Here is a 25595-nt window from a genome sequence, read left to right as displayed (position 1 = left end):
GCTCGTTGTTCTCACAAGCTGAAAGCCCTCCGGGTCCAGCAATCCTTGTGGGTCTTGGTGTTCCTTCCAGTTGGCTTGCCAATCGTGCGGCAGTCTGTCGTGCACACTGCTGCTCTCACAGCTGTGGACCCCATTAGGGATATTACAGATGGGAGGAAAAAACAAACTCTAAGCAATGGTATAATCTCTTCAACACACAGACCTTAATGCAATTAGCTGTTTTAATTTTAAGACATGCTGAGGTGCTTGAAATGTCATCGCTTTTACCCAGATTTAAAGGGGTTCATTTGCACAGGTTGCCAGCACATGCTCAGTTTTATGGCACACCTCCATAAAAGCGATGGCATAAAAAAATCAGGTCTTTGGTGTAAGGATTTCAGATCCTATTCGGGTTTATATAACAGATGGCCAACACACCACACTTCTCATTGATGTGAATGGAAACATTAGAGCTCTAGAGTTTCATCCATGTCTCACTGGGAGATTTATTTAGCAACTGTTTTGTGAATAGCTTGTATCTCAGTGGAAACTGTGCTAAATCCATGAAAAAAGGCAGTAAAATAAATGTTATTGCAATTTTTCTCTCCCCATACTCACCTTTGTCCTAAATTAATCTCAAAACCACATTTCAACTCAACAGCAGAAATCATTCTTGCAGACTATCAGAATCAGCAATTACAAGAGGAAACTTAAACAAGTATGCCTAAGGAACTTTGATTATGCAATTCAGATTCCTGAATCTTAAAAACCAAACACTGCATTATATTTTTCCAAACCTCTCAAAACCTTTATTAGCACATATGGAGCCTACAAGCTCTCCCAACAATAGATTCCTTTGTATTTTCATGGCATGAAGGAAGCATCTGGATGAAATGTGAGTAACAGAAATTCACACAGGTGTAAAGCTTCGTTTGGAACTCATGCAGAGTTATGCTCTTTTAGCAATGACATTAATGAAGATTAAAATTAGTAAAAAATGTGTAAATTCAGGAATGAGGCCCAGGCTAAGGGAATTATTAATGTATTTAAACAGTGCTTCCTATGTTTTTCCCTATTCCTGAGAACTCTACAGAATTAAAAAAAAAACCTGGGAAGAGAAAAAGCTATGTGTGTCAGTGTGCTTAAGCTAAAAGTTCATATCAGTAAGTATAAATAAAATCATAGACAAAAAAAATCAGCTGAGCAACCAAGCTCACCTCTTTTGGAACCCATCCTAGTGTTCAGTCAGGTTATAAATAACCTTTGCGTGGCAGCTGTCATGAATTCCTGACACAGGCAGCTACTTAGCCTAAGACCATCATGGCTAGCAGTAAAATACAGTTGTACAGAGCAGGTAGGACCTAAGACTCCCCAGATTCCTGTAATATGTGGCTGTGTTAAGCAAAAAGTAATACAACAAAATGGTACCTCTCCAGAAAACAAAAGGTTAAACAGAGTTAAGTTAGTGTAGAAAAATATCCAGATGTAAATTTTGGGAGACAAACTCCGTTTTTTTACTGGTCGATTCACGGAGAAGCAAAGGGTTACACTGAAGCTCTATCATCTCCCAACTTTATCCAGCAAAAAATGTTTTTGATTTTCCTTTGTTTAATTGCTTACATTTTTTGGCCCAGCCAGTTGAGAGGGGGAAAAAGTTTTCATGTAATCACTGCAGGGCTGGCAAAAATTCGTGGAGAAACGTCAAGTCCTCGATCTTCTTGCTGAAAGATCAGAAGCCAATGGAATTCCATATATAGAAAGAAAAATGGCGAAACCATTTTCTTTGGAAATTCGGATGCTGCACTAAACTGACACACCAGATCCACATTTATTTGTGAACTGCTTCATCTGGAAAGGAACAATTAAAAAAGATACGCAAATCTGCTACTTATCCACAGTTCTATATCCTGCACTGCGCTGTTACACCGTTGATTTAAAAAAGACCTTACATAGGGAAATGATAACTTTTTCATTTATGCAATTCAGGAATTACACAGCTTGCAAAAGAGATAAATGTGAACAGCCAAGTAATAATCACTCATGAGCTTGTTTCTTTTCTTCAAGGGATCGAGGGACCTGGAGTTCTCTACATGGTATTCAGTGGTAAACTTGCATCTAACCTCTGCTAGTTCCTAACAGCTGCTTTCAGAGTGAAGCTGTAATTCAGACTGTAGGCTCGCTCAAGCTTTCGTACCCTCGATAAATGACTGATGATCTAAAAACAATGTATGTAGCATATTTGAGGTATTGGAAGTTGACCTAGCATTCCTGTATCCATACCATGCTTAATATGAAAGTTCCATGTGCTGTAGTGCAATGTGTAGGATTATTTTTTCCTTTTCTAAAGCTCTACATAGGTACAATTTCCCACTTGAAAATGATATAAAAATTCAAATTGCAGTCAAAGGAGGTTCTTATTTTTTGCACTTAATTAAGGACACAGCACAATCACCTCTTCTTTTAACTATATGAATTATATTCTGAAAACTCTTCTGATATTCTGAACTGTTACTTGCTAGACAGACACTTATTTGCTTCCAGTATTCCTCCCTTCTATGGCGCTTTTTCCTTTCTGTGTCTGCATGACTTTCCTGGCAGACTTATTTAATAGTAAGCAGGAGGGTTTCAGAAGTAGAATTTGTACTGGGCCCCCAGATCCCTCTAGGAGAGTGTTTGGATGTCAGTGGCAGATTGGCAGGACGATATGTCAGAAACTGTAAGGTCTCTTCCCCTGCCCCCACCAAACAAAATGAACGAATATTTTAAATGAATGGATATGTATATATATATAAACATATAAATATATATATGTTAAAGAGTGGGAAGCTGTATCAACAAAACAAGGAACTTATATTAATCGCAGTGAGTGTGTTTCAGTACTCTTAGCTTTTTACGGGCCTGTTTTTCTATTGCTTAAGAGGAGTGCTGCTACAGCTCAGCTGCCAGCAGGAGCTGGTGCCCTGCTTTGGATACAGTATACTGGTTTCCCACTTAATACTTCAAACCTACCCCATCACATGCACACAAACTTACCCATACACAATTCAAAGCAGGTATATTTACTGTCTCCAAAAGACCCATTGAAAAACAAATTCTTCCTTGAAGGATCTCTTACATCTACATACCAGGGCCCAGAGTTTATTATCTAAAAAAGCACTGAATGCATCTACCATTAAAAGGAACCCACCAGGATGCATGAATCCCATATGCTTAGACTATGTGAACTGTCAGATGGACAATGCTGATCCAATATGAACGTGCAAGACCAATGGTAAGTATTTTTTTAAAGCCTGTTAATCATGTTTCCAAAATAAACTCACTGAGCAGTGTGTATTTTTTAAATATATTTATTACATCACTTACAATAATCTACAGTAATGTTAAATCTAGCGAAACAACGAATTGCAACCGGGATGACATGGTCAAATATGAAACACAAGTACAACACAGTATGATGAAACAATGGCACAAAAGTGAAGGTGACTTTCTTCAGCTGTTATTATATGAAATAAAACATTCATCGGCATTTATTTTTGCAAGTTTTACCTTTTTTTTTTTTTTCTTGCTGATAAATCAACAGCTATCTTTTTGGTTTCCTGCATCACATCAATACAAAAAAAAAAAAAAAAAAAAAAAAAAAAAAGAATGGTATATTTTAAAAAGCAAATATCCAAGCACTTTTCTTAAAAAAAATAATTGTATGCGTAACTTTGTAAAATCTTAAGCTTATGTTGGAAATGTGCCAATATTTACAAGATCATAGTGCAACTAACAAAACAAAGAGACCTTAGCACAAACATTGGTAGCTCCTCTTTCACTACAGCTCAAATCCCAAAACACTGTACTGCAGGGCAAACCACAAACTATTTACCTCATATAACGTCAGACAACAAGTACACGCTGAAAACAATATATCTTTTTTCATACTTCACTGTTGAGGGTTAATTTAAGCAAATTTGAATATAATGAACATGCAGAAATACAGACACTTAAAATGCATACAGATGTGTATGCGTGCACTGCGTGTGTTTTTAACCCTTCTATCAACTGTGCGTACACAACCCATGTATCTACATAGCCACTGACTTTGGTGGGGAGCTAGGGCACCCAAAAAATCAGGTGCACTGTCAAACAGGCAAAAGAAGCCAGCCCAAAGGTGTACTATGGCAAACACAGCTCAGAATGACAGTTTTTGAACAGAGGCATTTGCCTGGGAGGCATCACACCCATTTCAGAAGAGTGCGACAACCATTGCTCGCTTTTAACCACTGTAAAACCACTGCTGGCTGAGTAACATAAGGTCATTTTTCTCTTTATCGCTCAAGGGTTGCAAGATCTCATGCCATCACTAACAGATGAACTGAAAGTGAAGATTAAACTAAGAGCAATCTTGCAGTAGGCTGTATACCATTAAGTGGATACCAGATAGCACAGACAACATTAATCCAAGCATTCATCAAGTGATGAGGTAATTTAGCACCATAACAATTTTTTGTCCATTTAGTTTTCTACAATTTTTGACAGAAGTAGCAATTTGGGTTGATCAGGTATTCTGTTCTCTATGACTGTTAATTCATTTTAACTTTTAGAGTCCAAAACCATTTTCCATAACATACTGTACTACATAAAGTTCACATTGCAGGGTGAAATACAAAACTGTAAAAGCAAACAACCTTTTTTATTTCAAATGTTAAGCCAAAAAAATCTCAACCCACGTGTTCTTCAAGGAGATTTAATATGACGTATCCCTTCTTACACATCCATGTTCACAATATTAATTCCTCAGAGTTTTCGTTTTACAGACTGTGAAAATGGCTTGAAGGGAAAATAACCAAATATAATGTGCTGTCCCTGAATTATGTTAAGAACTGAAAAGCAATTTTCACAATGGATAGTGATGTTAACCATTTCAATGATTTCAACAACAACAACAAAAAGCAAATAATATCGTACACGTAATTACACCGCAGAACAGTGCAGCTCACAAGGAGATAAAGGTCTGATCTTGTCTAAATAATACCATTTCAATTTTATGATTAATCTTCTGTCTGTGTATATATACTTTGTGCATAGGGTCTTATCATTCCCACCTTGAAGTCCATCACGTTTTTGCCACCAGCTCAAAAGAGAATGGAACCAAGCCCTTGTTTGTACGTGAGATCTCTTAACATTGTTCAGGATTCCTAGGGGGAACTGCTCAGCATGGACAGATCGGTACAGCTTCATCGCCTTCGATAGAGCTGAAGCGATTCCCACCAGCTGAACATCTTCCCATCACATATTTTCCCCAAACATTAATTCAAACAAGTCACAAATGTGACATAACTGTGCATCAATTTGAAAGCCGTTAGTCTATGTATTTGTGTGCGTGTGCACAGATGTACACACACACATTCTGTGCTTCACATATGAACTGTTTGTTGCATAAAAGAAAAAGAAAAGAGGTTACAAATAATCCAGAAAATTGCAGAAAGCATTAGGGGAATTATCACAAGTATTCAAAAAGCTCAAAGGGAAGCAAAGCATTCACAAGCTATACAAGGCTCTTTAGCTACATCATAATCACCTGATAGTAGGCACAAATAATGCAGCGTACAGAGAACTATAAGAGGTACAAACACTATAAAGTTACTTGAGCTATTCTGTTATTTAATGCAGCTGATAAAATCTAAGGACAAACTAAAACCTGTGCTGCTGCAAGCAGAACTACAGCATCATGAAACAATTTCAGTTTCACCAATAAACTGAAACCTCCTGGTCTTGCTCAAAAGAAACATTTCATTTCTGCTCATGTATAATGGGAATTACATTCCACACAAAAGGGATCTCAAAGCCTATAAACAGTGTACCTTTTCAATCTCTAAGGGACTTTCATTCCTTAAATGAAATATTAATGATATGTATTGCCCCTGAATAGCCCCTTAATACAAGTCATATGTTGAAATGATTAAATGCAATGGACTAGCGTAGTCTTTGCAAGAGTCCTGATGGAAAACTTGCTATGATAACAATTACTGATATAAGGCCCATTTTTCTTTTCCACAGCTAGGCAAAGCCGCACCATTCCCATTTGCTGGCAATCTGGGCTCTTTACGCAGAACAAACATTCTTAATAAACTGCCTTAAGCAGCAGTAGTCTATAATGGGGAGGAGAGGAAAAAATAAAATTCCTGGAATTTATTTTCTTTACAGGAAAAGCAATTTGCAAAAAGTCGGTAAGCATTTTGTTCAGTCTAGTGGAGTTCTTCGAGCTTTTGGAAGCTGATCCCAATGCACCTCAACCGTATGCAGGTTTCTTGGGATGAAGTAATACATTTCACTAAGACATTCCCTCATAACAGGCAAAAATGCAAGTAACTTCACAGCTGTGAATGTTTTCAGGAGAACAGGACAGCCCTATGTTGGAGTATGTGAGGGAGACTGTTCCTACTGCTGGTTTTAAATCTGAACTCTGAAGCAGGAATGGCAAAACATGCGTTTCAAAATGGAATGATCTAACTGCTTCAGCAAACCTACCAGAGCAATGACTGTCTCTCCAGGTGATACTGGAACCAAGTATTGAAAACAGAGAAGGTAAGTTTTGTATTCTGCTGCCCTTTCATTTATTTTTGTGAATATTCTCCATAAAGAAAACGATAATGATACAGTGAAGCCACAATGTCACATGACAACATTTCCCAGATGCTGAATTTTATTATGAATTTTATTATTTCACTGTATTTAAAAGTTGGCATGTGGCAGCTAACCACTTTATTCTAATAAGTACATTTTCCTGCTTTCAAAATATATTAAATCATCGCTAAGTAGATCAAAAATATAATCTCTATAGACTTTTGTTGAGGATCAAAATAACATTAATTTCTAATTCTTAAATCATTAGTAATTAAGGTACTAAAAGGAGATGTGTAAAACAGTAAAAGTGTGTCGTCAGTACACTCTAGGCTTAAGTACAACAGATAAATACTAACGTTAATATGCAACATACAATGAGAAATATTGCTATTAAGTAAACTAAAGTAGTTGACTAAGTATTTCGTGATAAAGCAGCAGAAAACAAATAAAATTAGTAGATATTTGTTAAGCATCTGGTTATAATGCATGACCTACTTTAACACTAAAGGAGTTTTGCATATTCATGCTGTACAAAATGACCACATCTAGAAATGATGCAAACAGAGAAATTAGGTCGATAGGAGGATGATTTACAGTACCACAATTTCTGTATGCTTTCATTCGAAAATGACATCAAACGTCTTCCTGCAGCAAATGAAGGACAGAAAATGTTCTTGTCCTTAACATAAGTGAAAATAATCAGTAGTTTCTCAGGCAAAATGCAGTTTACCAAAAGGTGTCATCACGTGTGTCACACTGCGCTGGTAGCTTGCAGGCCCACAGATTTCCTCTTTAGAAATGTGTCCACATTTACTTGCAACAGAAGGATGATCAGCATTAGCTGCCCTTGTAAGGGAAAACATTCACATTGCCTGTGACCACTTGTCTGTTTACCCTCATCGAAATGTAAGGCAAACTTTAACACTGATCTGAAAGCATCTACTTTCTGTTCTGTGGGCACAAAGGATTTCTTCCCCTTCTTTTCACATAGCCAAAAAGACTAAACTTGGAAAGGAATGAGATTGAAGTGTTTGCATTGGGAGCAGAGAGTGTGGTACAAGCAGCTTAATATGGCAGCCTTTTTCTTTTCTGCATTTTACCCACTCACTGGTAAAAGCAAAGCATTTGTTAACTGTTCGTATCCAAATGAATAAAGTTACCTATGTTAAAAACAGAACATATAATCAGTACCTCAGATGCTAAAAAGAGTGCTATTCATAAATGTGCCCACTATGGATTTGTGCGTTATATTCACCTTATACAATCTTCACTGCTTACAGTGTGCATAATGCTGTTTTGTATTTGATGGACACATTCAATGGCTCATTCATTACAAATTCTTGCATTAAAATGCAGTGGTAAAGCCAAAAATACCCCCGCATACTAGAATTAATTTGGCCCGACGTTTTTAATATTAAATATGCAAAACTCTTTTGTGTGATTCACTATCACTGTAAATTAGCAGCTATTCTCTTTAAAAATGTTAAACCTTCACCAAATCACAAACCATAAACATTGTTCCATTTTCTCTTTTACACTGAGTCTCCTACTGAATCCAAATCATCCGAAGAGAGTGGGCGATACAGGTCCTGTAAGATGAAGTGCAGTATAGATTTGTTTATTGTGATCGATTTGTTGCACTGCAACTGTTTTACAATCTTTTTGATACTGTGGACCAGAAGATCTTGTTTAACATAAAATACACATTTTCCATAGAATCTTTTTTTTCCCCTTATTTTCATACAGTTCATTTTTAATCAACAAATAGATGGCTGGAGTTTTAATGCACAAAACACCCTGAGGCAATTATTTTTTCCTTTGATTCTTTCCTATTAAATGCTATTGAAGCAATATTTGGCTTTCCTGAAGACTCCTAATCCTTTGAAAACATGGCAGTATGAATTTAACCTTTCTTTTTTTTTCCCAAATAGACTCTGTTTCTCTTTTTGCTGTTTTGTCAAAGTGGTAGGAAAGCAAATGCTTACCTTCTATTACAAAGTAATCAAAACTTGCTACTCACTGGTCATACAGCATGGCTCCAGCAGCATTTGAGCTCCAAATGCTAGCACCGAACACCACCCATTACCGACAATGGGATCTCTTCCACATTTTGGGGTATGTGAGTAAAGAAACAGCATATGAAATCCCCCAGTCACTGGCTCTTTCTGATGGTAGCCAAGCAACCAGCTCATGACAGCAGAGAGAGTCTGAGTGTACGGATCCACTTCAGTTTTCCAACACCCACTTTGAGCATCCTCTGACTGATCAGATTATCCTCAAACATTGGAGGTGCCAGGGGATGAAGCATCACCCTACTCAACCTACATAGTACATAAAGCTTCTCTGAGGCACACAATAGCACAGAATGGAAGAGAAGGTTGAACATGAGGCAGCATGGGCTGGAGTAGTACTGTTTTAAGGTGAATTCAGCCTATCTGGTGAGGTGGAGAGGTGGAGCAGCCATGTGGCTGGCAGTTCTCTGCCTCCCCAGCACAGCCATGCACTGCTACTTTTAGGCATTTCTGGCATCCTTCACATACAGAACGTGTTTACAAAGCGAAACAAAATTAATGCAAGACAAAACATTGGGAAGACCTGCAAGATACAAGAATGCATAGGAATGGGAAAGCTGATGGAGCCAGCCTTAGGGGCTTTGTTCTTTTTCAATCCTGGGAAGAAAACTGAGAGGGAAGAAAACATTATCTAAATGCTGTGCTATGAAACAAAAGCTACCTAGAATGAATTCTTTACAAATTTCCAATTTACAAGTCTCTACATGATCTATGCAGATCTATGCATGACACAAAAGGGATTTTAATTCCCTAGAATGGGTTTTAGTTCCCTTGAACACTTGTTCTGTATGGGCACGTGTACATACAGTAAGCCATGGCACTGCTACATGCTTTAGAAAATCAAGACTTGAATAAGTTTCTATTTTTGGTTGAACAATCTAGGGAAAAAAAAAAAAAGACTTTCAAACAGACAAGCCCATTCCAAGCTAGTTAACGACTAAAAGTCCTTTTCAGCACATACAGTTCTGGAGTTCCTAAGATACAGTACAGAAAAAAGAAAAAAATGGATAGCAACACGACAAACTTTGGAATGACATCTTTTAAGTGACTGCTCACTCCTCTGAATAAAAAAAAAAATGCATTCTGAATTTGCAAAGAAGTCATTTTTAAAACTGACTTTTAATATCTGGGGAATATTTTTGTGTTTACTTTCATACCTACATGGTTGTTTTCAAGAAAAACCGTGCACGAGATTTCAGGATCGTACTTCCTGCCCTTCCAAATAGCTTTAAATACTTAAAGCATTTTAAAGATTTCCTTCCTACAGGAACGGTTCTTGCTTGTACTATGTTGAAGAGCTGTACTTCTAAGAAATATGAGGAAAATCTATTCATTACTTTGAATATAGAAATAAAAAGGCAAAACTTGCTGAATTAGTGTGATTTCTTGGACACAGAAAACTGAAAAAAAAATCTTTATATACCATAACATTCAACTACTTCAATTAGGCAAGAGGTACCTTAAATCTATTTTTTTTTATCCTGTAGGTTGTAGAACAAATGTTTAAAATAATGGCAAGCAACCGTAAAATCAGATACAAAATATAAAACCTTTCCACCCTAGTTTAAATTCTAACACTGATTGCAAGACACTGGAAAAGCAGTCTCATATACTATTGAAAAACGAGTTAAATAAAATGGGGAGGGGGCTGTGGGGAGGGGGCTGCTATTGTGTGTATTTTTTATTGTTTTTGCCATGCCATCATTTCTTAGTCTTTGCCATTAACCATACTATGTTGAGGCAGGAACTATAACTATGTTCAGCATGGTAACTGTTTGTGCCTTAACTGTTAAAAATCTGAATTTGAGATATTTCCATCCTCTTTAGAAATACACAACTGAGTACATAATCATTTAAGACCAAGAATCTTAATTCCTTATTAAAAATAAAGAATTAAACTGTAAGAAAGCACAATAGTTCATAGGGTGCAAGTTTAAATACTCAGAAGCTGAAAAACATAAATGTTACCACGATCCCTGGTTCGCCTTCAAGTCCTTGTATTACATTAATCTTTACTACATTACTCTTGCCTTCACTGAATATTGACTGAATTTCAACAGAGATTATATACACAACTTCCACTGACTTCTGAATTTATGGAAACAACTCAGCCATATGCAAGTGAGAAAGGAAGAAACTTTTTATCTTCTATGTTCTGGCTTTTGAGGGTCTAACATTTTATCAGTAGGGGTACAAACGTACCATTTTCAAGATCGTAGTACATGTATCACAGCAGCATTCTTGGCTTAATTTACAGCAATAAAAAGCCTTGTGTCAAAGGCCAGAATTGACTTCTTTAAAGGGTGAATGACAAAACGTCAGTAAGAGAAGTGATCCCTACTTTAAGTTATCTAATGCATTTCATAATTAAAAGGAGTATTTTCTTTAGAAAATTCTACCATCTGTACTATTTCTGTAGGTTTTTACTATTCACAGGGAGCAAACCCTTAGTCCACACAGTTACTTCCATTTCATACCTCGGGATTCAAAAGCATGACTTCCTTCCTCTCACCTGTATTTCCCGGGAAAAACATTGGCAACCTGCCCAGAGCCCTGAGCATTCTGAAGTGCCAAGGCTACAACTCCCTTGCAACACTTGGATGGGGATGCCAAAGAGCTGATCTATTGCTTACACCAAAGGGAATCAGGCTGTGTTGGACTAAACAGCTCCTACAGCCCATGCATCTGATGGCATGAGGGCACTCAAACCACACAAGGAGAGAAAACAAATTACAGAGCTGAGCTAGCATTCCCAGGTCTCAGCATCTTATTTCAGTTCTAATGAAGCAGCTCTCTTGAACTCCACGTTAAGAGGGAAACCCAGAAACCTCACTATAAACTTTAACCCCAGAACTTTTGGGCATAGGGCAGTAAAACCTCACTTCCCAACACTGGGGGCAAGAAAGGCAGTGAAATCAGTCTCCTTTTCAGTGATACCAAGACTCTGTTAGCCTCCCAGGGAACAGATTTACTGCTGCAGCTGGCTAGTCAGCCCTGTGGTTGAAGACAAAGCAAAATGCCCTGGGTTCAAAATTCATTTCTGACATTATGGTACAAAAAATAACATGTCCACTAAAGAAAACTCTAACAGGTACATACAAAAGATGGCACTAAAACAAAACAGAATGCTATTTAGATTGCTAAAGAAAATTTAGATTATTAAGCACTGTTTTTCATACAGCTGATTTAGTCATTGCAATACACATCATGACCTTTAATGACACACTCAGATGGTTTTGCATTGGACTTCCAGCTCATTCACTTCACAAGGTAAACATGAAAGGAGCAGATATAAATTCTCAGAGCAAGTGTAAAGTTTGCATTCCTTAACTCCTCAGTACTTTCTTTTGTAAACTAAATAATACTATACCAATGTATTTTTATGTGACTGTATTTCATGTTTCTGCAGCTACCATTTCTTGGTCTAGAATAAAGTCAGACAAGCAAAGCTCAGAAAAGATCCCCTACAGAGGTCACTGGGGCTGCATATGAATATCTGAGAAGATAATTCAACTCTTTAACAATACCCTATCTCTCCTGTAATTTATTTCAATACTTGTTTTCTACACACTTAGCAATGTGATTATGTTACCACTACACAGCCCTCTGCTGTTTATAATACTGATCCTATTACACTTTCACATAGGGAACCTGCATAAAAAGAAGCCTATCTGCCTCACTCTTCACATTTCAAAGTCAGAAACTTTGTGGAACAATGCACCACGTGTCTGATGGTGCAGACCACATGATTTCCACACACATCCACAAATGCTCACAGAAGAACATTTTTTCAGTGTGGAGAAAGTATTGTAAGTGGTGGGAAGTGAGCTCTGGAAAGTTACTAATGAAAAGAGACAGTCTTACAGCAGATGAAAATCCACTGTGCGCTGATACCATCCATCTTAAGAGATAACCTTACTTCCCTAATGTGTAATTCATTTAGAACTTTGTTCCCTCTTCGGTGACTTATTAATGATTCATTAACAAGCCATGTGATTAGGAGCAAATGGGCACAGAAGAAAATGTATTCAAGAAGATTTCACTACTGACTTACCCATCTGCAACCTGCATCTTTACTCTGTACCAGGAGACACACAGCTACCTCGTGGTTTCAAGCTGCTCCCACTGGCTATCTCTATACTGCAAGACCACAGAGTACTTCCAAGTCAGCTTCCAACATATAAGGAATTCATAGCAGAAATCCCTGGCAGTACTGCAGCCTGGGATAAGACATGAGCATGCGCAATCCCTCAGTTCCCTGGTATCCATGGAACAGAAAGAAGGGTACACAGGCCAGAAGGAAGCTGTGCCATGCTTCAGCTACTCCTGTTCTGGGTGTTCAGGAAATCAGGTCTGCCCAAGCCTCCTGAGGTAAAGCAGTGTCTATTGTGTGTGTAATAACTTATTTAGAGAGAAACTTAAAAACTGAAAAGGCATAAAAGGTCATGTGTTCAAACTGTGTTTATAAACAGAAGCCTGAGAAATAGAGCACTGCCTTAGGGAAGCTTTCATTGAGAACAGTTTAGAAAATAGCAGAAGAGAAGATACAGAGACATCTGTCCCGTTGCTTCTGAACAAATACCAATAATTAAATCAACATATGGAGCCTTTTGGGTTGAACGAGTAATATTCTGTTAGGTCATCACAGCAGTAAAATACGTACTACCATAATTCTGCATGCTTAGGTATGCTGTAGATTCTCTGTACAATGCAAAACAGTAGTGGGAAGCTACAGCTGCTAACAACTCTGGTCCAGCAAAGTGATTGATGAATCTTGTGCTGCCTTGGTACTCATAATATCTTCACTGCACAAGGCTGTGTATCACAGCTAACCCACAGCTAGATTCCACAGTACATTCTTTTACCTCACTTCAAAATCAAAGCTGTCTGTAGGTTTTGCAAGTGACATAATGCATGTGGAAAATTTAGAAGGAAAAAAAAAGTCTTCCACAACATGAGTATTTCCTTTCAGTTGTGAAGTGTTTGGAAAAAGATATTAAAAACAAAAAGTTTTGTGAAAAAAGGAGCAAGATATCCCCTACGTTCTCTTGAGAATAAACCAAACCCCAACATACTTAGCATTTGGACAGACACACAACAGTTGTATCCCACTTAAGAATGTTGTACGAACACAACAAGCACTGTAAGCCAGGCTCTTCCACCCTACGCCTCTAAACACAAGGTTTCACTGGGGAGAAGGTGATATGAGAATGGCTGTGCTGGCCACTCTCAGAAATCAGTTTCCTTATTTCCTTACCCTCTGTTTCCGTAGGCTTCCTGGGCTGGTGGGAGATGGGCTTGGAGACTTCCCAGAGCGGGGAGTAGAAAGTTGGCTACCAGGGGTTCCATTCACTAAAATGACATTAAATTGAGAAAGTAAATACAAAGCATTATTAAAAGCAAACAAATAGTTAAATCAAGATATCTCATTTGCTCTCACTCTTTTTTTAACAGCTTAACTTTTTTTTTTTTTTCCCCCTTGTTTTAAGCATAAAATAAGGTAATTCACAAAATAAACGTTTCCTCAGAGTTTTGGCTCATGAAGCCATTTTTCATACAGGATGCAAGCAAATAATGAATCTGAAGAGGCTGTTTAGTCAATGACTGAGAACACTATCATATTTTCTTCACCAATATTGTTCCTGCACTTGAAAGCAATGGAGAGCAATGTGCTTTGTTAACTTTAGCAGATATTTACTGCATTTAAACTTTTCCATTCTGTTCAGTTAGAGCTTCAAGTACAACCCATCTGAAATAAAAAATAGTTCTGCTTTAAAGAACAAACCAACTGTCAGCTGTCCTTCAGCCATTTGAAGAGATTTCTGCATTACTATCTGACCCAAACATCACCTCAGACTCAACCCAGAAGGGCTTTCTAGGTGCAAATAAATTTGATGTAATATCTCAAGTCTAACATACATCACATCATCACTTTCTCAAATAAATAAGTTCCTTCAGACATGCCAGTGCTTATAATTGTAGAAGCATCTTTTCATGCTTGTGCCATTATCCATTAAATAAACAAAACAATACCAGCAGAGGACAGAATTCTACCACAAAGTAATCACTATCAATAATGTTCACACTGAAGCACTGGTAGAAACACTAACAAGTATGTATCACACATCTCTGTAAATATTCTCTAAGCAAGCAGTTGTTATATCACAGTCCAAAGCTATCAGCATCAGGAAAAAAAGAACCAACAATTAGATTCCTAGATTCTGAGTCTTTGGAGAATATTTACATACTAGGATATCAACCAGGCATTTCACTTACCTTCTATGAGTTCTAGCATGGACAAAATCTGACTGTTTAACCTGACAACAGCAAGCAGCAAAATTCCTGCTCTGTGCTATGCCAAGCTGTAGCAAAACTGAGAAGCGACGGGATTAGTTAAGGATAGCTGGGGCTGCTCACAGAGTGAGCTGAACGCGATGCAGGATTCATAAGCAGAAGCCTTTTCTGCGTAAGGCTGACGTCTTCAGAGCAGCAGTGGGAGGTGCAGGTGCTGTCTTAGGGCTACATCAAAGGTGTCAATTAAGCATAAAGCTGCTGCTTCACAACGCTGAGCCACCACAACCCCCACTCGCTTGCCATGGAGCCCCGAAAGCCTGAGCAATTTTATATGCTGTGCACTGAATCATAACGAGGTGCCTTTGGGGGCAACATACCAAATGACTCATCTGGAAATCAAAATGACAATAACTCTTGTAAAACCTTGGCTGACTGGCAATCTAGCAAATGCTAATTCCTTTGGATAACACAGTAGGTATTTTAAATGCTTTTTCCTTGCTTTTTACATAATACATTGCTCTCACTGGCTAACACTGGGCCCATATATTATAAAGAAGAAACAGCTATACCTACTACACTACGTGGATCAATAAAATACAGCACACTGAGTGATAAATCACAACTACTAAATAGTGATTAAGCGCTATAAGCGATTGGATCTCAACATCATTTTGTGCAAGGCACTGTTTAAGATAAAGGTGCACTTTCTTTGTATAACCACACCAACAACAAGAAATAGCAACTGTATTTACATAGAATGCTTTTACAGAAAACCATTGCACTCATCTAGGCTACAAACTCTCTTTGTACAGAAGACAATGGTTTGTATATATCAGCACTGATTCAAATTTGTCCAAAGCATGTGTGGGGGAGCATATGCATATGGATGGACACATTCACTGAAGGTCACTTCGGCAAGAAAAACACACATAGCTCTGGCCAATAGTATAGACTACAACTAAAACTGAAGTTATAATCAGGACTTCTGAAAACAATTATGAAAAGGGATACAGGAAAACATCAAAAAAGAGTTTTCTGTAGTCACAAACTTTTAAAGTTCTGAAGCGTTTCTTCTAAATAAATCTGTTATTGTTTAAGAAACTAATGTTCAACTACTGCAGTTCACACAGAGCTAGATATCAAGACTGCTCAGTAGTAAGACTTCTGCTCTGCCTTCTGTTTAAACCCAGCAGATTTTCTTATGCTTAATTACTATTTTAGAGAAAATTTAAGACAACAGATATACTTTAATAAAATCCATTAACACCAGGCACAAGTTCCTTTTCCTTATGGATTGACTTCGCCATCACTTGATCATTAGTTTCTCCCAGTTAGTTATTTCCCATTACTACTGTATTTTCTTATTTTTCTTCTCTTAAAGAGAGAGACTTGAGGCTACCAACTGAACCAAACAAATAGATCCAATGGTGCATTTGACTCGATGCGTTTCCCACATGTACCATGTTGGTGAGTATGTACTTTAGATAAAAAAAGAAAGTATCATAAACTCTAAAAACCACTCACTTGCCATCACCATATTGTCCAGAGTGCTTAGGCTAAGCTCCAATGCTTTCCTCAAGAGTATATTTTTGAAATGGAAATGATGAAAGCTGTTGTGGTGGTGTTAGATGTCAGTAACGTGTGAAATCAAGAGGACAGTTAATGGATTGAGTCTTCAGGAGATCTGAATGTGCTCACTTTCTTCCCCATGTCCAAAATACAAAGATGCAAAATACATAAAAAGCACATCAGGGTTTTTGTGACTGTACAAGGACTTCCTGTGAAAAGGTGTTTAGTAAACTCTAGAGTTGACAACTAGCTCTGGAGATATGAATGTTTTTACCAGTCATTAGGTATGTACAGTGTAAAATTTTACTCCTGGAGTAATTTCTATCTTATTTTAATCAGCTTGCTGTTGTAACATGAGTTGTATCATCTTCCAAGCAACTAAACATCCAAGTGACTAAAACAGCTGGTGAGCCATGTACCTGAAGTATCCACTGCAGTGTAGACTTCTAAAGTCAGGTAAGATGAATCCAAACCCGAGCACTTAAAGGACTGGAATATACTGGAGACTAAGCAAAATTCTCTCCATCTACCAATTTGGGTGGATTTTATATCAAGCACAGAACTCCATGAAGTAAACTCTGATGTCTGAAGGCCATATGGGTTCTGCATTAGAGTCAACCCAAAATGGGATTTGGGTGATGTGGAATCTATTCCCAGCTGTTTGTATGCTTCTGCGTTAACAGCAGACATAACTCATGTCATCCCAACCATTTTTCTACTTAGGCTTCGAGTTCTGACAGAATGAACTCTCCGCACACATCACGTTGCCTGTCTTCTGGGTGCTTAATGCATGTGGAGATATATATTTATATCACTCCTAATTAACATGATGCTTAAGAGAGAGATCGCAACCAGGAAGAAATAGAAATTTCCCATAATTCCTCAGTTCACTGCAGGGGCTGTACTTCTTTATTTACTCACCTATAACTTCCTGGCTATAAACTACTCTAGTTTCTTACAAATCATTATATTGAATTTGTAAACTGAGTTGATATTACATACGGTGGAACAAGAAGAGGTAGGACTGATTGTGACCACCTTTGTCAACTCCATTTACAATCATGACATCTTTCTCACATATGCAGCTTATGATCAGATAACATGGCAACAAAAATGAATAAAATCTGTAACATTTCTGTATTTCTGAACTGTCCCAAACTCTATTTCTAGGTTGAATGCTTTCTGGTTTGAAACTGCATTCCTGTCCAGTATCTGCACTGCATTTCTCACTGACTGACTGATACAGTACATTCCTACAGGGAACTGTGGTGTAGATAAAAACATATGAAATTGGTAAATCACTGTTGTGATTAATCATGTTCTTGAGCGAGGGAAGAGGTTTCTTGTCACTTTTACTCATAAAAAGGCAGGGGTCAGAGACATCAGCCCACCACACTGCCTTCTCATTGTCTCATGAAAAAGATTTATCCATGCAAAATTTCACAGGTGAAGTACATATTAGAAAGCTAAAATAATAATAAAATTACTGTGGCTGCTCTGAAAAAGCATATGCACGGTCTCAGCAGTTGTGAACTCCTCTTTTTAACTGTCATCTCTTGATAACAGGGCAGCAGCCTGTCTTTTCACTTGCTTTTGCAGGGTCTGGATACCCACAAAGGCAGAAAGAAACCCACAAAATAGAATACTGAATCTGGATATTAATATCTACTGAGATAAATGGAAACCTGGTTTTCATATGAAGATATTTAAAAACTGGTGGAAATGCTGTAAATAGAGCACCTTGATAGCATTCCAATAAATAAGCCATCTTGATAGTGCATCTTTTTATTAAGTACTGAGAACAAAAAGTGAGAGAAGTTGAATTAAGCTATCAAGTGCCAGTCTGACAAGCTGCCATTGCCACTGTACTATATTAAAATCATACTATCCCATAAAACTGCCTGCTAATGTGTTAGCATTTGTAGACTATAAAATATATTGAGATTACTGTGTTTATGAAAGTGGTTTGCCAAACACAAAAGTGCGTGTGTGAAGAGGAAAGAGGAGGCTAAGAGCCGTGAAGGCCGTTTTGTAACCACAAAGCATTCATGATTAAGATGTGCGACAGTCTAAACTGAAAAAATGATTTACAGAAGTTACAGCATGTGTATGTCATATTCAGCAACTGTTAGCTAGAAGGTGGTGATGCCAGGTAACTACTTGACTTTGCCTCAGTTACTCCTGTAGTTTGTCACTGTCCATTTCAAAACAAAGCTTTCTTTCAAGAAGATTACGTAATTACAAGGTGTTTTGGGAACAAGACCTTGGCATTTAATTCTTTCTGCTTTTGTATTCTGTTTGTATACAATTTGTAATTTTTGTCTGCATTGCAAAAGGGAGAGATTGTCCAGAGCGCCACATTAAGCAAGTAGCTTCATTATCGCTCCCTAGAAAAGACAAGGTTTTGCAGGTTTTACCTAAGCAGTAAACTAGTTGGAATAAATATGAAATAATCAGTACTGCATTTTTTTAAGTGGTACTAAACTGCTCCTTGTACATTCAGACTTTCCTAGAGTTTATGTCAGAAGGCCACAATACAAAAAGAATCTCTCTCCCATAATAGACAAGGACTAAGATTTCCATAAAGAAGTTTTCAGTTCATCAATAGATGAGAAATGCCAGCAGAATTACAAAATATCCACACAAGAGGCTTGGCAGGTCCTCACACACACAGGGCACACTGCTCTTCATGGAGTGATCTCAACAATGGCACTTCTGCTGTAACCAAAGTTAAGTTACAGACAAGCTACAGGCACCAAAGTGCTGCATACATGGACATGGCAGACATGCCCAAGACCTCAGATGACAAAAGCCATCCTTGAAAACACAGTTCCCTGGAACCCAGTAACTTTCCTGTAGCCTCAGAGGGTGGCTAAGTAGTGCTTTATTTAGACAGCATCTAGATGTATGTAAGATCTAAGCCAAATCTTTTGAACTATGTTGCCTCATTGGAAAGACTAGTATTCTCTCAGTCCATGTGAATGGAATACCAACTTTAAGGATGTTTCTTTATTATCATTTAACTTTTTCATCCTGTAAGAGGGTCTAACTAAATCTACTCCCCTTACCTACTCTTGATTCTTATTATAAGCTATAAAATGAAAATAATATATATTTTTAATGACTAGTATCAAATACCAATAGCATAAATGAAAAATTAAAAGGAAGCCAGGATCAAAGAAAAAATCATCTGGAAATCTCTGGGTTCATAGGATGACTCCATCACTCCCATGGGTTTGTACTCCTGGCTTCAGGAAAGTTTTGTTTCAGCATATTCATTACAAAATCTGTCAGCTGAGTATCTGTAATAGTGTGAATAAAAACAGGTGACCCCGTCAAAGAAAATATGATATGCCATGTTCCTTCCTCTGGGATCTAAAAGACCTTCTTGAGTCAGGTGGCTGAAGAAGGGTTGTTTCTGGGTAACAGCCTACGGGTGAACAATCAAACTAAATGAAAACATATCTTCTTACAAAGGAACACATCCACTTTTTTTTTTCTTTCTTTCTTTTTTTTTTTTTTTAAATTGATGAAGAAAGTAAAGTATAAGCATCTGCTCTAGAGAAGCTTTCAGTAAGATCCAATTTCTACATCCTGGAACACTTTTTTTTTTTTTTCTCTAGGGAACATCTACAGTTTTGATCAGCTTTAGTTTGATGTGTAACTTCACAAAGCTTTCGCCCAGATGCAATTTTCATAAAAAACACCCAGCCTGCCCTTCTTAATACAACCTACTTGAGACATTCTTCATAAACATTCCTTCTGTCAATTGGAACAGATATGTATAAGGCAAGTTACTCTTGCAATAAACACTTGTCTCACAAAATAACCAAATTCTTGAAATAACTCTTCTTAGTACCACACTTGAGTCACTGTTACAAATAAGATTTCAGCCATTTGAAATATTTTAGGTGATAGTTTGAGGGTGACAGGAGAAAGCACAGAGGGGATGAGAAGTGAAAAAGAAGAAATTCTGAAGGAGGCGCTCAAACTGAAAAGAAGTCATTGCTTTTGTTAAGAGCAAGTCCTCAAAACTATAGTTTGTATTTTGGTGCCTAGAATTCATCTGAACGCAGTAACTTTCCTTTAATTTAATGGACTAAGGATGCAATAATTCCAGCTCATGCTGCTCTTGATTTGATTAAAAATAATGATCATGAAGAAGAAAGCATTGCTTTCTTCGAATCTCGTACCTCTACACCTGCACTGAGGCTGCCACCAGTGGTGTTAATTAGTAGCTGGACGGAAGCCGACAGCTACTGAATTGCTGTCAGATGTTTATACTTTGCAGTCACTGGCAATGTGCTGATACCTGGCCTCACTGAAATTCAACATCTCTTTCATGATATCCTTTCCTGAGTAATATTTGATGCCAACAACAAAAAAAAAAAAACATCAAAGTGTTTTACAGGCTTTGAGAAGATATCAGAACAATTAGAGGCAAGATTATCTGTTGCACATGGAAGTAGACTTCAGCATTCTGTCTGCTTGTGAGGTGATGCTGCTGCTCCCTTCTTTATTCCCTGCTTCATTTTGAAATTCAGACTGAAAGCATTTTGAAGCAGACAATACCTCAAATGCATTTGTAAAAAACCATAAAGCAATCCTCCTGCAGTGAGATTTCTGTCTTGTGGTACTGTTTTGAAACACTGTCAGACGTAAACAAAAAACTGAACAAAACACATAATAATGAAGTCAACCCTTACCACAGATCTTAAAGGCTTGCGTGTACTCTTTTAAGAAATAAAGCCTTCTGTGTTTTTACAGAAATAGAGGATTCAACTGCTCTCAGGAGCCAGGGAGGCTACCAGGAAAACCTAAGTGTAGTAAGTATATCATGTTTAAAAACTAAAGGGAAAAAGCAAGACTGAAAGAAAGGTGAACATCACCTATCTAAAGGTTTACAGTTCTCTTAAATATGTCAATCAATGGAGTAAAAGCGGACACTTTTTTTTTTTTTTTTTTTTTTTTGCTCATTTTAGGTTGATGTCAAGAAAGGGTGAGGAGTGTGCATCTCCCACTCCCTTACAGATGAGTCTGTTTATCCTTGCTCTCAATTGCAAATGTGAACCTGCATCGCCCTAAGTCCTGGTGGAGACTCAGGCATCACTAAGTGCACTAATCTCTGCAACCCTGCAGCCTGCTCTCCACTTGTAGCTCTATCCTTTCCCCCCAAACTGCCACAACTTATACTTCTTTCCATCACCTTTTTTCAAGCTTCTCTATTTCAGATGTTCTTAAGACATGTGGGAGGCACACTGCATCCCAGCCCTCCTACACACAGATCTACGCCTCTGTCTTTCATTGTGTCACCCCCACTTTCCTCCTTCCCTGATCAAGAACACATTTTTTCTCAGTCTACTCTTGTGAAAAATATGGTTCCACTTGGTTCACACTTCCCCTCTTTGAAAGCATCTAGGAGCTCCTTGGCACCTAGACCATTCTGATTGCCACCTGCCTTTCCCCTGAGGGCATTATGGTGTTGGATGCAGGTAAGAAACAGGTTCTAGTATGATGTTTGTTTCTCTGTAGGCAGAATACTTAAGGCAAGAAAGAGTGAGGCGACTTTCACACAGCTCTAATGTTTGCCTCTTAGAAAATCCATATTCACAAGTAATGCTGCAACTGCTGGACTGGGTCTACTCAACTGGCTCATACCAAGTATTATTTGTACTTATGAGGAACGATTCGTGCTGGCTTCAATACAGACAAATTATCTAATGTACTTCTTTTACTTATTTGTTTCGAAAAAGCTGTGGGGAGGAACTAGTCATAGACTGCTTACTAGGAGAGTACAAATAAATAAGTCCCTCCAGGCAGAATTACAACTTATTAAAGCTTTTGTTGATCCTCCTCCAATCTGTACCACTGGCTTGTTCAGTCAACTCTGACTTGCTTCTTCCTCAGCTATCTTTTATCTCAAATTCACATCTGCATTTACATTTTGTCTTTGCCCTTCTCCTCTTTCTCAGTATGCTTAATGTCTTTAGCCTGTTCTTTCCTCACTGCTGTAACTCCCTCAGAAACAAAATGCAAAAAAAAAAACAACCCTGAAATCTTCCATGTGCAGACACAGGCACTACACTGAGTGACTTGACTACTTTCTGCACTGTTTTTTCAGTTCTTAGTAGAAATACTTCTTTCTGTCAGTCCTTATCTACAAGAAACAAAATCACGCGAGAACAATGAAGGAAAATGAAGAGCAATGCTGGAGAATAATCTATAAAGTAGTAAAGAATTATTTTATATCAGAAGACGTTTCATCTCATGTTCAACTGAGAGAATAAGTGAATTTTTACTATCAACTATTTTATATTTTACAGAAATGTTGTATTTTAAGCACACTGCCAGTTGCATTTAAAGAGATTGCTTGCTGTTTTTAAGAAGAAATTCTTTCTTGCTTTACCTGAGCTGGTAGAAGCAGGAGACTTGCTGCGTCGGGATGGACCTGGGCTCTTGGTGGTGCTCCTTCGTGAACTTGAAGCTATTTTGGTATAGGAAGTAGATTTCACCACTCGACATTCTAAAAGACAAAGAAATTGCATAAGTTAGCAATTAAGAAAGCCAGCAAGATTCTGAAACAGAAAGAGCATGAAAAGCACAAACATTAGCCCACGCTTGTTTTCATTCAGCTTGAGGAGTTTTGCGGGAAAATATAAAATCTGTATAAATGACTCCATTAAAATCCAAGTACAGTATGTACCACGTTTCAGACAAAGAACTGCTGCAGTAATCCAGACTTTCAGATACCATGGTTACTGCAGGTACTTAGGACAGCTTAATTTAAGAGTGCCGAGATGACACATAAAATTTATTTGCTTTTGAAGATTTCAGCACAAATAATGCAGTGGTTTTCTGTAAATGATTTAGTTGCAGTGTAAGCATTTTTGTCAGCCTGGTAGTATCCTCTAGAAGAACTGGAAGGCTGCTTTTATATATCAAAATGTTAAGACTGTACAAGATGACGCAGGTGTCTGTCACTCATGAAAGGTTTGAAGAAAGTGAAGCAGGTTTGTTGCTCCTGCTTAATCCTCTGGTGAGCAACAGCCCACATTGTATAGCACACGCAATTCATCAAAGGTTGAGGGAAATGGCACTACTTGCTCATAAGAGACATCAGTAAAATCAGTGAAGAGGCGAAATTACCCTCCCACTTGAGAACACTGCAAGATGTTCAGGTTAGGGCTTATATACACCCACACAGCTCTGTAGGCATTCTTGCATTACGCCTGCAAAATGGTTCTTGGCCTGAGGATGAAAGAACTCAGTGTGCATAAAGCTGATGTCTTGCAGTCATAATGGATACTAAATTAATCACTAGACAAATTATACAGTCAGGACCAAAAAAAAAAAAAAAAAAAAAATCCACTTCTTAGCCAGTATACAATTAGAAGTCTGCAGCAATGTTTATACTGCATTCACCTCAAAATGTCAGTATACTTCACTTGTTTAAAAATAAATAGACATTTATTTCTGTATCAGACCTGTTCCCCATTTTCTTCCCATGGTTATGTTTCTCAAAATAGGTTAAAAGAAATAAACACGATTTCTTCTTTCTCCCTAGTAAGAAAATACTATGTGCAAGCCTGCACATTATTTAGTCTCCACAGATGATCAGTGAAGCCTGTAACATAGTTTAGACAGATTAGAGAACAAAGAAATAAAATTGAGCATAACTAATTAACTTAAATATCTCCACCAGTGAATGATGTCATGAAGTGTATTTCTCTTGGCTGCCCTAACTGCTTGTCTGTCGTCAAGCTGTTGAAGAAGATGGAAGCAAGAACTGATGCATTACTGAAGGAATGTCCAGCACATCTGAGAGCAGAGGACCATAGAAAAGCCCTGGTCCTCCCAAAGAAATTTTTCTTCCCAAACTCCTCCACCTTCCTAGTGGCCAGTAATAGTAGTTAATTTTTTTGTGTTGACATTGTATGTGATTCATTTATTGCTAATCCCATTACATATCAAGTGACGACTGGAAATGGAAGAAAACATCTACTCTGTTGTAATAGCTGATTATCAACTGAAAACAGGAGGAAAGAGATGAAAGCCTTCAGATAGACTCAAATAGGCAACCACATCAGAAAACTTATGTGATGTACTTGCATAAATGGGTGTTTCAGAAATTGTCTATAAATTTCAAATGCAAACAGGTTCTTTACCTTGTAAACAAAGACTTAAAATGTCAAAACATCTAACTGCCAACTTCTTTGATTTTGTAAAATTAAGATGTTATCCTAGTGTAGGAATTAGTCAGGAAGGTAATTGAATATTCTAGGGGTCAATGAGCAAAAAGACTAAAATAATGTCATCTAGCCAAGGAAAACCATCAGGCTATATTCACTTGCTTAGTAAAAAAAACCTTAAGAGTCCATGAGGAAAATAGCCAGCTACATAATGTAATATACTTTACTGTACATGAGGCTTTCCTTTCCTTTCATCATATGAAGAACATGGCATCTGCATCCTTTCTTGCAATTCATGCTATAGGCTGCACTTTATCTTTCATCTTATTGCAATTATTAATACCTACTTATGTTTTGAATACCTTATAACCACCCAGAGTTGTAATGAGGTTAGAGATAAGATTCTGCATTCAAGGGTGCATTCCCAGTCACGTTATTGGAAAGGAACAGGCAGAAGGTGGTGTGAAAGGTCAGAAGAGGTGTCTACATGCACATCAAAGTTATGTTTCTGGCCTACAAACAAAATCATGTCTTGGCCAATAATCAAGATAGCACTTGGACCCAGCCTGTTCAGAAATGTGAAGTAAATAATAAAGAGGGAAACGAAGATGTGTGTGAACTGAAAGATGGAGGCATTTTGTCACTGAGCACAAACTGGAACACAGGAAGTTCCCTGTGATTTTGTTTTACTTTGAGGATGCATTAAGCACTGGAAGAAGCCACATCCAGTGCTCTTTTTCCCTGAAGAAGTCCAGAGACATAGCGAAATCTCCATCCTTGGAGACACTCAAAAGTCATCTAGAAACAGTCCTGGAAAACCTTTGTTTGTTGGACAAAATATTACTCTGCTGCCAGCTGCAGAAAGGTCTGAACTCCCATG

At 37.8% G+C, this 25595-nt stretch overlaps 1 protein-coding gene across 6 annotated transcripts in view; it reads right to left on the bottom strand.

The window, feature by feature from the left end:
• DCLK1 (doublecortin like kinase 1) overlaps window positions 1-25595 on the bottom strand; it is a 234311-nt gene that overhangs the window by 51617 nt on the left and 157099 nt on the right. For 3 of the 6 annotated variants that reach the window (NM_001257257.2, XM_015277804.4, XM_015277813.4), the window contains exons 5-6: window positions 22933-23049; window positions 13921-14015 (exon numbers count right to left, since the gene is read on the bottom strand). In NM_001257257.2, the coding sequence (NP_001244186.1) occupies window positions 13921-14015; window positions 22933-23049 (212 nt within the window). Of the gene's footprint in view, window positions 1-3310; window positions 8181-13920; window positions 14016-14939; window positions 15081-22932; window positions 23050-25595 lie in introns of those variants that run through there. The other 3 variants (XM_025150514.3, XM_015277819.4, XM_015277820.4) reach the window with 2 other exon arrangements.

The sequence above is a fragment of the Gallus gallus genome, chromosome 1 (assembly GCF_016699485.2).
Source record: "Gallus gallus isolate bGalGal1 chromosome 1, bGalGal1.mat.broiler.GRCg7b, whole genome shotgun sequence".
Classification (NCBI taxonomy): domain Eukaryota; kingdom Metazoa; phylum Chordata; class Aves; order Galliformes; family Phasianidae; genus Gallus; species Gallus gallus.
Note: the sequence above shows the minus strand (reverse complement) of the source record. Positions and strands in the feature narration are given on the sequence as shown.